Below are 18245 nucleotides of genomic sequence, written 5' to 3' on the forward strand. Positions count from 1 at the left end.
TGCAATTATTGAACAAAGCAGTCACTTGATGAATTGCTTAATGACTGCTTCGCTCAGTGACTGAGATTTCAGGCTGTTCTGGTCATTAAACGAGGACTACCTGTAAGAGTTATGCCATTTTTAAGTCTGGTACGTTTATGTGAAGATTTTTTATCTATCTCAAGCTAAGTATTCCTCAGCTGATAATAGATGCATAAGAGAAGGAAGAATCTTTGTGTTCTAAAATGATAGCTTACATGTTTTTATTATTTTTTTCATAATAAACCACATATAACCTCTCTGCTCCACTTCACATTGAGAAAGCAAGCTAGGTTGCACTCATTATGTTTCCTGTTATATCTGAACTGGGGAAAACTAGACTCATTATATGAGATAGGTGATCATGTAAGTTCTATGAGTAAAAGTAAAAATAATTAATGAAAGGCGTCGAAACATTATAAGCCAACTTCTGATTTCCTGGTTTTATTCAGTATCCTACTTGAAGATAGGAGGAAAGCTGGTGTTTTTGTATAAGATTCATACATTGGCTTGTTAAACTGAGATGTGATCTTCATATGAACTGAATATACCTTGATGATCAGCTTGTGCTCGTGCCTCTTAGAACAGTAATAAACTATCAATATCTTCATTGATAACTTCTGGGTTTATCCGTGATACAGAATCAATACATCTTTTAGAAAGAAAACTGCCTTCTGAAATACTTCCTATCCTTTTTCCCCACTTGTACCCTCAAAGCTGCCTCTTAACAGACCATGTGGTAGACTGGAAATCTTCCTCCCATCTCCCAAGATCATTCACATACTATCAGATTTCAGCACTAGGAATTATTCAGTTTTCCATTTTCTCTAATAAGCATCCTGCTACAGGTGAATCCTTCACGTGCAATCGTTCATTTAGCAACCGTTCGAAGTTAGGATGGTGCTGAAAAAATTGACTTACAACTAGTCCTTGCATTTACGATCCATGCAGCATTCCCATGGTCACATAATCGCAATTCAGGCACTTGACAACCAGCATCTATTTACAATGGTTGCAGCTGCACAGGGTCATGTGATCACCATTTGCCACCTTCCCAGCTGGCAAGCAAAGTCAGTGAGGGAAGCTGGATTTGCTTAATGACCAGAGTGATTTGCTTAACTACTACATCACTTAGCAATGGAAGTTTTGGTGCCAATTATGACTGTAAGTCAAGGACTTATCTGTATTTGTATTTGTAATAACAGCTGAATTAACTTATCAAGAATAGTTCAGTCATATAAATTCTTTTTTTTTAATTTTTGTCAGGTACCACTAGCCTTTTGGGGTAAGCCAGACAGGAAACAGGATCAGATGAGCAAATTCTATTTTATTGTATGGGTGCATTAACAGAATCTTGCAGATCTGAAAGTACAAAACTCCCACAGTCCCTTTTTACAGCCTGATAATCTAAGGAGGTTCCTTTCTGAGTCTTTTTCTCTGCACACTGTGCAACTATGCGCTATATCCTCTTTTATCTTATCATTCCCTAGAAGCATTTCTCCCCATACATACACACATTCCTAAGGATCAAGTCATTCCCACATTACAGCTACTTATGATGCTGCAAATGCAGGTCCAACTACACTGTTTTGGTTGATATATACTGGCTGCCAGAGGGTTAAGAAACTGAACTACATTCAAGAACACAGCCTTGAAACTTGGGGACAATCATGCCATTTGCAAGACAAGCAGAGGTGGGTTTCTGCCGGTATCCCCAGATCGGGCGAACCAGTAGTGGCAGTAGTGGGAGGTTCTGCCCACCCGCCCAGGTGCTTCTGCATGCGCGAGCAAACCAGTAGTAAAATAAATTGAAACCCACTCCTGAAGACAAGCTTCTATTGGACAAGGAAACAGATCATGTTTGAAAATTAGTAACAACTATGACAACAATATCTTCTATTTACTTATGTATTCAAGTGCATATATGTATGTACAGTATATAAGTATTTAAATCAGGCAATTTTTCAAACCTTCTGCTTACCTTGAAAACTGCTGTTGCAGTCCACACATTTGAACCCTGTGGCGCTCAGATTCCAGGGTCATTTCTTGCAGTCTTTTTTCACTTTCAAATCTCAAATGTCGCTCTTCCTCCAACTCATGTACCAGCTTCTCGCGCTTTAAAAAAAAAAGACAAAATTAAGCAGAGGTCCAATGTGTGACGCTTAAGACCTAGGCTTCTATTGAAAGACAATCCGAGTAAAGACTTTACCCTGACTTTAACCAAGATCCTATCAGATGATTAGAATTTCAAAAACCCATAAAGGTAGTCCTTGCGTAACGACCACCCTATTTAATGAGACAATTCACGTTTACAACAATCCTGAAGAAAAAATAACTTTGCCATTGTTCCTTGCACTTATGAGAGTTCAGCATCCCTGTGGTCATATAAAAAAGATTTGGGTATTTTGCAAACAGAAAGCATTTACAACTATTACAATATCCCACGATTGTCATTTAACTGCTTCATAGCCAACTTTTGACAAGCAAAATCAATGGAGAAGTCAGCAATAAAATTGCAAGTCATAGTTATGCTTAATAAGGTGATCTGCTTAATGATTGAAGCGGAAGTGAATTCCTTAGTCTATTGCAGGCCTGTCAAACTGGTGGCCCGTGGGCCGGATAAGTCATGTGCAGGCTACAGCCACCCCAGCTCTGCAAAGGGAAAAAATATCATGATACATCATAATCTGGCCTGCGACACAATTGAGTTTGACACCCATGGTCTATTGGGGTCACATGTCTTGCTTAATGACCATGTTACTTAGCAATAGCCTTTCCCATTCCCAAATGTGGTGGTTAAGTGAGAATTACTCATAATTTCCTAGCCATCAAGGCTACTGGCTGTATAAATTGCAAATTCGTGAAATGTTGGGTGGCATACAAGTTTAATAAATTATTGTGGCTATCACCATTTTTTTTTACTTGCAAAGCTATTTTTGCTTAAATGTTTTTTAACTATAATAACAAAATACTGAAGTACAACCTGATACCAACAATTTACAAGAAAATAATGAGAGCAGCTGATTTTGAAGGGAGGGAAAAATTTGAATAATTATATTTATTTATTTTTAATTTCTGGCAGAAACCCCCAGAGTTGTTAAGTGTGCTTCAGAAAGTAAGAACCACTTCAGAGAATGCATCCTGCCTTACTACGACTGAAGTACTGTAGTCCAGTTGGAGACAGCAGGAAATCATCTCTTGAATTTACAGTTCTTAATAGTCGGGTCCTGAGCATCTGAAGACCAAATACAGCTGAAATAGAAAATATGGCAGCATACGTATAGATACCTACTCAGCTATTTCTTCTTTGTGACCAGTTCAACAAATTTAATTTTTCATGGAGAACAGTCAACTCTGTATGAAATTCAAAGCTTTATAGATACATTAATGGTTAAGTAGGGGTAATTAGAAATAGAAAGTTCAAAGAGAGATGAAATGAAGAAAGCACAGACAGTGATAATTACCTTATTATCTGTGCCTAATCATAAAGCAGCTGTTGAATGACAACAGAGATATTTCCAAACCGCTGAGCTGATAAACATATGTAATATGACAAAACTATTTATCTAAAATATAGAGGACAGAGAAAACTCTCTTTGTATAAATAAATAAGTATAAATAAATTTGGATTTATTAGCCGCTCCCTTTCCAAGTAGGACTCGGGGCGGCGTACAATGGAGCATATAACATAAGAATATATAACAACACCCAACGTACATACATACACAACACACATACATACACGGAGGAGGAAACAAATTACATCTATAGACAGTTAAAAATCTGCTTTAAAATACCCCAATTGTAAAAACCCAATAAAATTAATATTTAAGAACAATTTAAAAAACAGTTTGGAGGAATGGGAAAATTACGATTGCGATTGAGCCAGGCCGGATAATTGAAAGAGGTGGGTCTTCAGCTGTACACGGAAGGAGCGGAGATCGGAAATAATCCTGATGTCACGGGGGAGGTCATTCCATAGGGCTGGGCCCATCACAGAGAAGGCTCTGCTCCTGGGTGTCGCCCCCCGGCACTGTTTGGCGGACGGCACCCGGAGAAGTCCCTCTCTGTGTGAGCGAATTGGTCGTAGGGATGTGTGGGGCAGGATGCGATCCTGCATATAACTAGGCCCTGTGCCATGGAGCGCTTTAAAGATCATAATCAAAACCTTGAAACGCACTCGGTAGACCACAGGCAGCCAGTGCAGCTCGCGCAGGAGAGGTGTTACAGGGGAGTATCTAGTCCTCCCCATAATCACCCGCGCGGCCGCGTTCTGGACCAACTGTAGTCTCCGAGTGCATCTCAAGGGAAGCCCCATGTAGAGAGCATTGCAGTAATCCAGGCGAGACGTCACTAGCGCATGAGTGACTGTGCGTAGGGCATCCCGGTCCAATAAGGGGCGCAATTGGCGCATCAGGCGGACCTGATGGAACGCCCCCCTTGCCACGGCTGTTACATGGTTATCCATGGACAGCCGGGTATCCAGGAGGACGCCCAAATTGCGCACCTGTTCCATGGGGGCTAGTTGAACGCCCCCGATGGCCAGAGATGGAAGCACCTGGTTGAACCGGGAGGCCGGAAGCCACAGCCACTCCGTCTTGGAAGGGTTGAGTTTTAGTCGGTTGCCATCCATCCAGACCCGTACGGCCTCCAGACACCGGGACATCATTTCGACGGCCTCATTGGGGTGGTTCGGAGTGGAAATGTATAGCTGAGTATCATCAGCATACAGATGATATCCCACTCCAAAACCACGGATGATCTCGCCCAGCGGTTTCATATATGTGTTGAACAGGAGAGGCGAGAGCACCGATCCCTGTGGCACTCCACATGTGAGTGGCCTCCGGGTCGAACTCTGCTCCCCTGTCAACACACGTTGCGTCCGACCAGAGAGGTAGGAGCCAAACCACCGTAAAACGGTGCCTCTGACTCCCAGCCCCTCTAGCCGGTGCAACAGGATACCATGGTCGATGGTATCGAACGCCGCCGAGAGATCTAATAGGACCAGGATAGAGGAACAACCCCTATCTCTGGCCCTCCAGAGATCATCGACCAATGCGACCAAGGCCGTCTCCGTGCTGTGCCCGGGTCGGAAGCCGGACTGGCGCGGGTCTAGATAATCATTTTCCTCCAGGTGACGTGGGAACTGCTGTGCTACCACACTCTCTACAACCTTCGCTAAAAAAGGAAGGTTGGAGACTGGACGATAATTGACTAGGTCCGTTGGGTCCAGGGAAGGCTTCTTGAGCAGGGGCCTCACCACCGCCTCTTTCAAGGCGGCCGGTAGAGACCCCTCACCCAATGAGGCGTTCACCAGGCCCAGGAGCCAGTCGCGCGTAACCTCCCAGGATGCCAGTACAAGCCAGGAGGGACACGGGTCCAATAAACATGTGGTGGGTCGCAGACGTCCACGCAACCTGTCCAAATCTTCGATGGCAACCGAGTCAAACTCCTCCCAAAGCGGTCCCTCAAGACTCGCAACGGGCGTCTCTACTGAACCACTGAAAGGGGTCCATCCCATCCGGATTTGAGCGACTTTGTCCTGTAGATAATTCCCAAACTCCTCTGCTCTGCCCTGTAGAGGGGCTTCCCGTGGTCTCTCAAACAAGAGGGAACGGGTCACCCGAAACAGGGCGGCAGGGCGGTTATCTGCAGACGCAATAAGAGCGGCGCAATGTTGACGTTTGGCCGCTCTTAATGCCACAAGGTACGTCTTCAAATAGGCTCGTGCCTGTGCTCGGTCAAATTCGGAGCGGGAGGATCTCCAACGACTCTCTAGGCGTCTCTTGTGGCGTTTCATCACCCTTAGCTCCTCGGTGAACCAAGGTGCCAGGGTGGTTCTTCGCCGCAGGAGAGGCCGCAAAGGCGCCACCCGGTCTAGGGCCCCGGTAGCCGCACTATTCCATGCGACCACCAGGTCCTCTACTCGGGGGCGGGTCAGGTCCACAGGAGGTGGCCCAAGTTCCGTCTGGAACCTATCCGGTTCCATCAGGCGCTTGGGGCGGAACCATCTAATACCTTCCAGTTCCGCCTCCTCGCGGCGGGGGGTAGCACCAGGGAAGTCCAGCCGGAGAAGTGAGTGATCCGACCATGACAGGGGAATAGTGTCTAGATCCCCTATTCCCAGATCACTCGTCCACTGGCCAGAGACAAAAACAAGGTCCAGGGTGTGGCCTCCCTCGTGAGTAGGGCCCTGAATTAACTGGGTCAGGTCCATGGCTGTCATGGAAGCCATGAACTCCCGAACCCCCTCAGACGCTTCTCCCATCGACGGCAGATTAAAATCCCCCATCACTAAAAGTTTGGGGGTCTCAACCGCCACCGATGAGATCAGCTCAAGGAGTTCGGGCAGGGCCGCTGAAGTATAGCGAGGAGCCAGGTATACTATCAGCAGGCCCAACTGCCTCCCTGGGCCCCATCTCACGACGAGGGACTCACAGCCGGATGTCTGCGGCACAGTGAACTCTCTCGGCTCTAAGTCTTCCCGGATAATCACTGCTACCCCACCGCCCCTTCCCTGGGCCCGAGGCTGGTGAAATGCTCGATAACCTGGAGGGCACATTTCCACAAGGGGTAGACCTCCCTCGTGGCCCAACCAGGTCTCGGTTATTCCGGCGAGGTCCGGGTCCCCCTCCAAAATTAGATCGTGGATGAGGGGGGCCTTATTGACAACGGACCTCGCATTGCATAACAGCAGTCTCAGGCCTTGGGTCTGTAGATCCTGACCACCTAGTATGCAGGGGTTGGTACAAACGACCGGGAATGACCAAAAACCCCGGTCTCCCAACCGACTACGTGCTCTTAAACTGTCCTCGCACCTGCCCCTCCCCACGACCGTTGGTATTAAGGTGCCCTGCATAGGAATGCTATCTTCCCTCTCCTCCCCCACTCCGCTCCCTCCTCTTTCGACCACACCTAAGTGCCTGGCTCTTCCATCCCTCCTAACCAGTTCCCCCCCCCATCCCTACAACCCCTCCCCCCCCCATCCTTATAACCCCTTACAACTTTTAAAAAACATTTAATTAAAAAACCCCTTAACGTGCGCTTCCTCCACCTCTCTGGGTTAATGAACCCGTCCTCAAGGTGGGCCCTTGAAAGGGCAGGAGGCCATAGCTGCGAGAGGGGGGAATCTCGTAATAAAAATATCACTAAATTGGCATACTTCGTTTTCTAAATTTCATTTCCTGCCAGTATCATTCTTTACAATCCTACTGACAAATGTATTTTATTCTCCTTATGTACACTGAGAGCATATGCACCAAAGACAAATTCCTTATGTGTCCAAGCACACTTAGCTAAATAAAGCTATTCTATTCTATGTCTCTTCTCTTCTCTTGTATTCTATTCTGTTCTGTTTTGTTCTGTTCTATAGTGCACATATTCCTGTATCTCAATCAGCCAGCCAGTGGTGAAGTAGTTAAGGTTCTTTCATTGAGTCAAAGAATTTTCTTTCTCCACTGCAAAATACAAGAGCTTCCATTTCTCCAATAGTAGGATCCATAAGCCCTTTTCCATAATGAAAAGGTTAGAACTTCAGGAGTGTTTGTGCACACACAGACACACACAGCATTACCTTGTTTGTGAGCTGCCCTTAGTTTCAAATAGATTTGATGCTTATAACCTAAATTTTATGAAATACCCACAATATTGTATCAAATCTTAGGCATATAATTTTATTACAGAATAAAAAAAAGCTTTCTTGGTATTAAGCCATTATTTGCACAAGCTGTGGTATTATAAATCACCTTGGATAATAAATTTATAATAGCAGTAACCAAGAGACCAAAATATGAGCCAGAAAAAGATCTCAAAGACAGTGATATATAAGCAGATGTCTTTAGAGGCAGGTTATAAGAGATTAAATGAAATACCTATGCATACTGTAAACTATGGAGAATTACACAGAGGAGTCAGGACTTACGAGGAGGAAATCTCACATAAATATTTGGAAGTGTGAATGTTTAAAATGGGAAATAATAATATGTGGAAATAAATTTCCATAAAAGAAATTTAGTGACCTAATTAAATTAGCCAATTAAAATGTATTGTTACTATTTCAGAGTTTTGCAAATGCTGAAAAGGATACTTACAGAAAGTAAATATTGAATATAGAAACATGCAATATTTCACACCATCAGAGTTCTGCAAAACTTAAATCCATTAAAACCAGTGCTGAGGCTCCCCTCTCATGGTTACGATAGAAATGTTAAGCAAAACGGATGTAATTCCTAAATGGTTAATTACAGATTATTGTAAATTGACATGGGACATTTGCAAGGTAGATATGGCACTTATATATGGCCATTCTTAAATCTGTCATATTCACCCACCTTCCCCTACAAATATATAGTCCATGTATTACTTCTTGGAAAATCCAAAATTCTTATAGTTGCGAAGTAAAACCAATCAGGGAAAACGATCGCTGGTACTTACCTAAACGTCGATTCTAATGATGAAAGCGGGAGGTGCTACCAATGGGCTATAGTCAGTCCTGATAGGACTCTCATAGACTAAGAGAAAAAATTGCAGGCACGTCTCTGCTCCTCCTTCCCAGTTTCTCGAGGTCATAGGGAGTAAAACTGCGAAACAAAGCTCACAAGGAAAAAACTACTCTATCCCCATGCCGCTACACTAAATAGGGAGGGAAGGTAGCACCTCTCGCTTTTATCATTAGAATCAATGTTCAGGTAAGTATCAACGATCATTCTCAATAATGAAGAGCAGGAGGTGCTACCAACGGGACGTACCCAAGCTACCGTCCTTAGGGAGGGAAGAATTCATGACTCAATAGCGGCTGATGGAGCCACTACCTGCTGCAACACTCTTCGAACAAATGATGCTTCAGCAGACACATAAGCATCCAATCTGTAGTGTCGAATAAATGAAGTCGGAGACCTCCAAGAAGCTGCCCTACAGATATCTTCAAATGGTGCTCTAGTCACCCATGCTGCCGTGGTGGCCATACTGCGAGTAGAATGTGCAGTAATTCCCTGAGGAGGCCTTTTGCCTTTAGCTTCATAGGCCAAGGAAATCGCTTTCCTTAAGCATCTACCTATCGTGTTAGATGTCACCCGAGCACTTTGCGTGGAGGGCTGGAAGGATACCAGAAGAGCTTCTGATTTACGGAATGAAGCCGTTCACCTGAGATAAATTCTCAATGCCCTACGGACATCAAGCCTGTGCCAGAGTTGCTCCCTAGGATGAGTCTGTGTGTCTCTGTCCACAGAGCCCTGGAATCAGTCCCACCTTGTTTGTTCACATGCGCCTTCGTGGCGATGTTGTCGGTGAGAAGTAACACGTGTTTGTGGTGCAAGTCATCCTGGAAATGTCGAAGGGCTAGGCGTGCTGCTTTGAGCTCTAGATAGTTTATGTTGTGGTGCAGATCTGTCTTTGTCCAGTGACCTTGCGCCATTTTCAAGTCCATCAAAGCCCCCAGCCAAAGAAACTTGCATCCGCAGTCACGGTTACTCTCATCGGCTCTCTGAACTATGACCCCCCCCCCCGTCGAACACAGCGGATAGCCACCACCGGAGCGACAGGTGAACCTGCGGAGACACTGGAATGGCCAAAGGTGAGTTGCTCATCATTTCCCTCTGGTAAGGGATCAAGGCCCACTGTAATGTTCTGGCATGAAACCGTGCCAAGGGGACTATCCCTATACACTATATCATCATTCCGTAAAAGCCGTGATAGGTCTACTATGGGAACCACCCTCTTAGATTTGATATCTCGGACTAAATGTTGTAACTTCGCCTTACGGTCTTGTGACAAAAATACCACCCCCTCCTTGGAATCAATAACTGCTCCCAGATGTAATAACCTAGTGGTGGGAGTTAGGTGGCTTTTATCAAAATTGACTGAGAATCTCACCTCCTGGAGGGTGTCAATGGTAATTTGGACATCCGTCAGAGATTGGTTATAAGAATGAGCCTGTACTAAGACATCATCCAGATAAAGTTGAAGTCGGACCGGGAAAGACCTAAGATAGGCTGCCATAGCTGCCATGACTTTAGTGAATGTTTGTGGGGCCAAGGCTAAACCAAATGGCAATGCCCTGTATTGGTAATGGGCTCCTTCCTTAGCGAACCTAAGGTATTTGCGGTGGGGAGGCCAGATTGGGATATGATGGTAAGCTTCAATAAGGTCTATGGATGCCATGAAGTCGCCCTGCCTAATACATAACAGGATGGAATGCTAAGACGCCATTTTAAAGCGGTGATAAACAATAAATTCGTTCAGATGTTTCAGATCCAGGATTGCTCTCCACCCCACCCCACCCCTGAACTCTTCGGAACAATAAAGAGGTTGGAATAAACCCTTCGCCCTTGGTCCTCTAAGGGAACCGGCTCCATTGCCCGAATCTCCAATAAATGTTGAATTACGACCTGGACCAGATCACGTTTAACCGTTCCCGGGAAGAGGAGAAGGTTCTGAAGAGATTGGGAGGGGAAGAGAGAAATTCTAGTCTGAGGCCCTGTTGTACAGTAGCGAGGACCCAAGCATCTGACGTTATGCGTTCCCATTGTGACGCAAAATGATACAGGTGGCTGCCTATGGGAAGTGTGGGATTCTACTCACTTCCCTCTGCGGAAGAGACGACCGCCTCCCCCCCATGAAAAGGCCGCCTAGATTGGCCCTGACCTCTATTCCTGTCCTGGAAAAAATTCCTGGACCGGAACCTATCCCCCCTGGGTCCATAGTACCCGCTCTGGTAGAACTCGGACTCAGAGGGATGGAAGAACTGGGGTCTGCGATAGGGCACAGGATGGTTCTCCTGCCGTTTGGTCACGGATGAAAGGACCTTTTTTTTCTCCTTGTTCTCCACTAAAATTGGATCCAAGGATTCCCCAAAGAGCCTTCCGCCAGTACTATGTGGCTGCAATAATTTTGCTAAGATCTTTCATTGTGTGAGTGCCTCCAGTGGAGTGTGCTCTTGTAATTGCCTAGCCATAATAGAGCCATAATAGGTTCTGTTAAAAAAGGAGGCCGCAGCTGCTGCCTTAAGTGGAAGCCTGAAACCCCTTCCTAAGAATGAGTTCTGCCTTCTTGTCCTCGGGCTTCAGCTTGTCTGCTACATCACCTGCCACGACTGCTGCTGAAGAGGACAAGGCTGCGACAGGTGTGTCAACTGTAGGCACCTGTAGTGCCTGAGAAAAGGCCTGATCCATGTTATAAAACCTCCTGTCATTCACCCTGGGATTTGGGAATGTACCAGGCTGGTCCCACTGACTCTTGACAACCTCCAGGAGGAGAAGTGGGGCTGGGACTTCCTCTTTATCTAGAGATGCCTTAGCAAACATAGTTTGCATCAAGTCCTTACGAGCATTGGGAGCGGGAGGAATATCACTTCCCCCCAATTTAGTTGTAGACTTTGCCTTGTTCAGGAGCTGTTTAAACAAGGAAGGTTGAAAGAGGCCAGCAAAGGTTGGGGTCTCCTGTTTCCCCAAATCCTCACCGTCTGAAATAACCAGCTCGCACACGGGCTCTTCCCCAGTCACTGACCCTTCGCTAGCTAAAGACGGTGACCCCAGTTCATCAACCCCGCCAGCCGGGCAAGCCATCGCTGAAATGTTCTTCCCCGCAGGCGTCAGGGCTGAATGAGATTGAGAATTTTAGGGGCCTTACCCCGCCTATCCTGATGTTTCATGCCTGAGGCAATCCCATGGGAAATTGCTGAGGCAATCGATTTTTGGATGTTGGGAGGCAAATTTTGCAGCTCATCATAATCATCATCTCTGTCCTCAGTTTCAAAGGTCTCAGATTGAAGAGCCAAGGTGGGATGAGTGATCAAGCAATCTCTAGATGAATCCTCCAGTGGGTGTCCCATAACTCCCTGTTGGCCCTGGGGGATACAGAGGGGGAAGGAGAAACATCCATTCTAAAAGCCCTAACCTCCCTGACAAGGGGCTGGGCCAAGGAAGACTCAGGGCTGGACTATCTAGGGGGAGACCAGATTATCTGTTCCTGCTGTAATTGGAGTAATCGTTCTGCCTGGGCCACTTGCTTTTCCAGGGCCCTTTGCCTGCGTTGTTCATCACGCAATGTGGCTCTGGAAAGTCTCTGTGCCGCTGTTGGTTCTGCGGTCCTGTCTGTAGCCTGTGTCCCAGACGTCGATGACTCAGAGCCCTGAGGATCAGCCACTTCCTTAGATACCATTTCTAAGGCCCTTCAATAGGTGTGCTCCAATGTCAAACCGGTGTCGAATGTGCACAATGGGTTGCCTTCCCTTTATTTTTGTCGATTTTCAGCCAGCTAATCTTGTAACCTGACAGTGTTCTAATGGTAAGTTAAGCCTCGTAGTCCCACAAAATGGCCACCGCTGCCTGTTGAAATTCAAAATGGCCGCTCATCACAAATAATGGCTGCCCACTCCTTTAGAAATGGCGGGCAGCTAACAGCCGTGAGGCGATGAACACTACTGAGGGGAGGACTTGCAGAGATTCCCCTACAAGTCTAGCGCCAGTGTGACTATCGGCGTCCCAGGGACCACTTTTCGGATGAAGAGTGGCTGCAGACTCGCTGCAAGGGAAGGAAAGGTCTAATCAGAAGATTGTTGCTTAAACTGTAATCGCAGCTTTTCCCGATCACGGGGCCACAGCTGTGCGAGCCATCCACGAATAAAGTGTGAGCCACTCTCTTACCTCCGTTCCTGCAGTGGAGCCTTCAATTTGAAATTGCCAAATTAAGGCGATTGCAACGCAGCGACGCGCGAGGTGGCGACCAGCCCGACGCCTCCTCACAGTCACTTTAGGTAAAATTTCAAATAATTTTAGAAATTACCAATTAACCTGCACTAATTCAATCAATCAATTTAGCTATGCTAACAATGTTAAGCTATCAAACTGTCAGCCAATTTGGACCCTAGACTGAGAAGAACTGGGAAGGAGGAGCAGATGCGTGCCTGCAACTTTTTCTCTCAGTCTATGGACCAATTGGGATTGACTATAGCCCCTTGGTAGCACTTCCTACTCTTCATTATTGAGAAAAAAAGAAATCACAGAGGAATTTTGCCTGCACATTTTCAATGAAAGTTCTGTTTCCTATATCCCCTGAAAAACAGATTTCAACAACCACAAGCACCATGCACCATGTCATCCAGTGTTTTCTGACAAAGCTTGGAGCAGGGGTCTCTGTAAGCTACTTTACAACAGCAAACCAAACAGGCTATTTTTCCCCCTCATGCGGTGAGGTTAAGTTTTATTTGATCTCAGGAGAAATCTTCTGAATGGGATCTCACTTTCTCTCTCTATAATTTGCAAGCCCAAAACTTACCAGTCAATTCACCGTTTGAATGTCCAATTCTTTGTTTTTATCTTTGTATACCAAATTGTGCCAAAAGTATTGCGCATGCACACATACCCCTACAAAGTTTAATGTAAGAAGCTGTCCTTTAAAGGCATAACTCTGAGCATATGAACAAGAGGAGAAAATTAAAATCAGTTTACTTTGGCCCCTGGCAAAGTAAAGATAGAAAACCAGCACTAATTATCGGTATCAAGTAGGATCATTTTATTTTAAAGGTGTCTGATTTAAGCAGCTTTTAGCAGCTTTTGATAAAAAAAACCCACGTAGGTCACTGTTGACTAACCTTTTCTGGATCAAGTGCCCAAAGTGCGTGCGTGTGCCCGACCCCCAAAATGCAATGTACCCCCCCACACACATGTGTCCAGCCTCCACACATGCATATGAAACTCCTGCACATGTCCCACACATGCACATGTATCCCCGCACATTCACCCCACGCATATCCAGCCCCCCACAAATGCACGTGCAATCCCCCCATGCATTCCATCCTCAAGCATGCACGACAAAGACGAGCACATATGTGCATCACAGATGAACTCGGGCGACGGCTCGCATGCCATCAGGGAGGGCACTGCGTGCCACCTCTGGCACGCATGTCATAGGTTCGCTATCACAGACCTAGCTAATACTAATTTAAACAGACAGAACTCATTAAAAACCACCAACTGCACATATATGACATACCATATTTTTCGGAGTATAAGATGCTCTGAAGTATAAGATACACATTCGTTTTTGGAGCGGAAAACAAGAAAAAAAATCTGCCTCTGCCTACCAGCATCCATAGGTATTCATCTGGCTAGCAGCTGCTAGTTGTTGAGGCAGTTGGAATGGCCTCCCGGAATACCACCTGTTAGATCTGTAGTGAGGAGACTGAGGCAGCTGTCAGTTCAACAGGTTTATTAACAGAACAGGCTGACAGGAACGAACAAACGCGAGCCGTCTGACAGCTATTTATACTCACAGCTGTCAGACGGCAAACCAATAGAAACTCTTGAATTCTCCTGCCGGCTGGAGCGCGCGCCTGGACCAATCGGAGGGCTTCCTTTAAACGCCCTCTGCTGGCCAGGCTCTTCGGTATTCAACACCCCTTTCTCCCGGATTGCGCATGCGTAATCGTCCAAATAGCTCGGTCGTCTACGCACGCGCTGGGAACGCCTCGGCAGAGTTGGTGTGGTGTCCGAGGTGGAAGGAGCGTCAGCTCCGCCCCTGTGACGAGGCGCCGGAGGAGCGGCCGCGGCAGGCCCAACCCTTGGAGGTGGATGCAACAGAACAGGTAAGGGACCAAGCGCACCGGGAACAATCTGCGCAGACTCGGAGCTAGGACTTTGTGTACGGTCGGGCCGGCAGGCGGTGTTGATAGGGCCTGGCTGTTTTTGTCCGCTGGTTGAAATTGCTGGAACTTCTGCCGGTCGCCGCCGCAACAGGTCTAGATGACGCCTCCAAGATCTCCAATCGTTGAGGAGGACCCTGTAAGAGCAGGGCCCTGTTATATCTGAAATCTTTCCCGGTACCCATTTTGGCTCCCCTGCGAAATTCCGGGTGAAAACTTCCTCCCCCACTAGAAAAGCCCCTGGGGGGGTGGAGGGGTAAAGGGAGGGGGAGAAAAGAGGGGATGCAGGCGGTCTAAAGTAGACCTGAGGCGGCGACCCATCAACAGTTCACAGGGTGCTTTTCCTGTGGAGGAACAAGGGGTGGTGTGTTGGGTACGGAGGTACGTGTGGATGCGTTCGGGCCAGGGAAGGGCAGCCATACGGGACAAGGCGTCCTTTGCCGAGCGTACGGCCCGTTCAGCCAGGCCATTGCTGGCCGGGTGGTAGGGCGAAATGGGTGCATGGCGGATGCCCAGGGAGGTCAGGAAAGAGAGGAATTCAGACGAGGTGAATTGGGGCCCGTTATCGGAAACGATAATATCGGGCAGCCCATGGGTTGTGAAAAGTGAGTTGAGAACGCGGATAGTGGCCGCGGAGGTGGTGGTGGTCATGGGGAAGAGCTCAACCCATTTCGACCACGCATCCACCACAACTAGGAAAAAGTGGCCATCAAGGGGACCCATGAAATCGATATGCAACCGACTCCAAGGGGCCATAGGTTGCTCCCAGTCACGGGGTGGAGCAGGGGGGGGGGGCAGCCTGCACCCGCTGGCAGGCGGAGCAACCTTGAACATAGGAGGTAATGTCCGCATCCATAGACGGCCACCAGACATATCCGCGGCCTAGGGCCTTCATTCGGACAATGCCTGGGTGGCCGTCATGGAGGCGAGACAGCACAGCGCCGCGGAGGGAAGAGGGAATAACGACGCGGGAGCCCCAGAGGAGGCAATACTGCATGACAGAGAGCTCACAACGGCGGCGGAAGAATGGCAGTAAGAGGGGGTCTTTAGAGTAAGCGGCCCATCCCCGAGTTACGGCGGCCTTAGCGCGGAGGAGTACAGTATCGGCGCCAGACGCCTTAGCTATGTCCGAAACGGACATAGGTAGGGACAGGTCATCTATGAGGAAAACGTTAAGAGTAGGAGCCGGGTCGTGAATAGGGACAGGTAAGGGGCACCGGCTCAAGGCGTCAGCGTGGGCTATGTGGCCGCTGGGGTGATAAGCAAGGGTATAAGAATAGGCAGAAAGGAATTCAACCCATCGCAACATGCGAGGGGACAGGATGGGAGGGGTGGGGCGATCCCCGGCAATGATGCCTAGAAGCGGCTTGTGGTCTGTAATAAGAGAGAAGGGACGTCCGTAGAGGTAATGGTGGAAGCGTTTTACCCCCGCAACGGCGGCCAGCGCCTCCTTATCAAGCTGGCTGTAATTGCGCTCAGGCCTTGATAAGGTGCGGGAATAAAACGCTATGGGACGTTCCGAGCCATCTGGGAAGGAATGGCTAAGGACGGCGCCCACCCCGAAAGGAGAGGCGTCACAAACTAAGGTTAGCGGTAGGGACTCGTCGTACTGGGCGAGAACTGGAGGAGTGGTGAGGGATTGCTTGATAGCCGCGAGCGCCTGCGCCTCGCGGCCGGACCAGCTCCATGGGGCTTTGGAGTCTAGGAGACGGTGTAGGGGTTTGGCCAGGGAGGCTTTGTGGGGAATGAAGGAGGCATAAAAATTAAGAAGCCCCAGGAAGGCTTGGAGTTGAGTTTTAGAGTGGGGCGGGGGAGCAGCTAGGATGGCGTCCAGTTTAGCTGGGTCGGGGTGGATGCCCGCGGCATCAATGCGGTAACCGAGGAAGGTTACGGCAGAAACCCCCAGTTGGCATTTTTCGGCCTTCAAGTGGAGTCCAGCAGCGCGGAAGCGCTGCAGGACGACTCGCAACGTCTGAACGAGCCCCGCCGCGTCGGGGGCCGCGATCAAGACGTCGTCGAAGTACGGAGTGACCCCGGGAATGGCATGGAGCAGGCGCTCCATCAATCCCTGAAAAATTCCCGGGGCCACACTGACACCGAATTGCAGCCTGCAGCATTTGAATGCCCCGCGGTAGGTAACTATCGTTTGCGCAAGCGCGGTGGGCTCGTCCATGGGCAGCTGTTGATACACGTGCGCGAGGTCTAGCTTGGCGAAAATGCGCCCATTGCCTAGGGAGTGCAGAACATGCTGCACCACGGGCACAGGGTAGGGGTGCGCTTGCAGGGCTTTATTTAATGTTGATTTAAAGTCCGCGCAGATCCTCACGGATCCGTCGGACTTAAGGGGCACAACTATCGGCGTTTCCCATGGGGAGAAGTCCACGGGTTCAAGTATGCCCTGGCGGAGAAGCTTATCTAGCTCCGCATCTACCTTGGCTTTAAGAGCCAGCGGCAGGCGGCGAGGCTTTAAACGGATGGGGGCTATGGATGGATCGAGGTTTAGGGAAATGGGGGAACCGGTATAGCAACCCAGGGAGGGGCTGAAGACGTCAGCAAACTCAGTGAGGAGAGAAGATAGAGAAGTAGAAGAGGGAAGAGGAGAGGGAAGTAGGGAATGCACCCCAGCTATTGAGAGCCCTAGTGCCCTAAACCAATCTAGTCCTAGCAAAGAGGACAGGGGGTTTTTTACGATGAGGAGAGGTAGCCTGGCATGGCGGGAACCATAGGTAACGTTAAAATTGCCACATCCTAGCAAGTCAATGGGGTTCCCCTGATAGTCACGGAGGCGACAGTCTGGGGGGGCTAGGCCAGAGCGCCGGACTTTTGGCAGCAAAGAGTGGAAGGTGTCCCATGACATGATGGATCTAGCCGATCCCGTGTCCACCTCCATGGAGGTTGGCACTCCCTCTATACTTATTGGGAGATGCAGCTTACCTCGGCCCTCCGCAGAGGAAGAGGCCGAGTCCACCAGCCACTCAGGAAAAGCAGCGGCCGGGTCACCAATGGTGAGGGAATTTTGGCGACGGCCAGGTAAATGGGCTGGAGCGCGGGGAGGGTGAGGAGGTTGCTGTGCGGGTCGTCTGTCAGGAGGCGCGGAACGGTACACGGCGGCCAGGTGGCCTTTTCGGCCGCAATTGTGGCAAAGGGCTTGACGGAAACGGCATTGAGAGCGTTGGTGGCGGCCGCCACAACTCAGGCATTGACGTCCGTCTCTGGTGGAGAGCGACTGGAGGCGGTCGACGGTCTGATCGACTTCAGTACGGAATGTAGAGGCTGTAGAATGAGCGTATGAGGCGGTGGAAGCCGCGTATGGAGAAGGCGGCACATAGGCAGCGTGAGGGTGCTGGCTGAGGTGGCTGAAATCTGGGGTGGATTGGTCAGCCATTTCGTAGGCTCTGGCATCATCGACCGCAATTTTTAAAGTCAATTCTGGTCGTGCGAGAATGCGACGATGCAGTTTGACGTCGCGGAGCCCATAAATGAACTGCTCCAGCAGCGCCTCTTCTAGGTCGCTGAACTCGCAAAGGCTCGCCTCAGCACGGAGAGCAGCGACGTACTGGGCAATGGTTTGGCCCTCTTTCTGTATGCA

The 18245-nt window shown here is 48.5% G+C and overlaps 1 protein-coding gene across 6 annotated transcripts in view; it reads right to left on the reverse strand.

Moving 5' to 3' along the window:
- NCKAP5 (NCK associated protein 5) overlaps positions 1-18245 on the reverse strand; it is a 631235-nt gene that overhangs the window by 337167 nt on the left and 275823 nt on the right. For all 6 annotated transcript variants that reach the window (XM_081934718.1, XM_081934717.1, XM_081934719.1 and 3 more), the window contains one exon: positions 2000-2133. In XM_081934718.1, coding sequence (XP_081790844.1) covers positions 2000-2133 — 134 coding nt within the window. The remainder of the gene's footprint in view (positions 1-1999; positions 2134-18245) is intronic.

This window comes from Natrix helvetica (genome assembly GCF_964273705.1).
Source record: "Natrix helvetica genome assembly, chromosome: 1".
Classification (NCBI taxonomy): Eukaryota; Metazoa; Chordata; class Lepidosauria; order Squamata; family Natricidae; genus Natrix; species Natrix helvetica.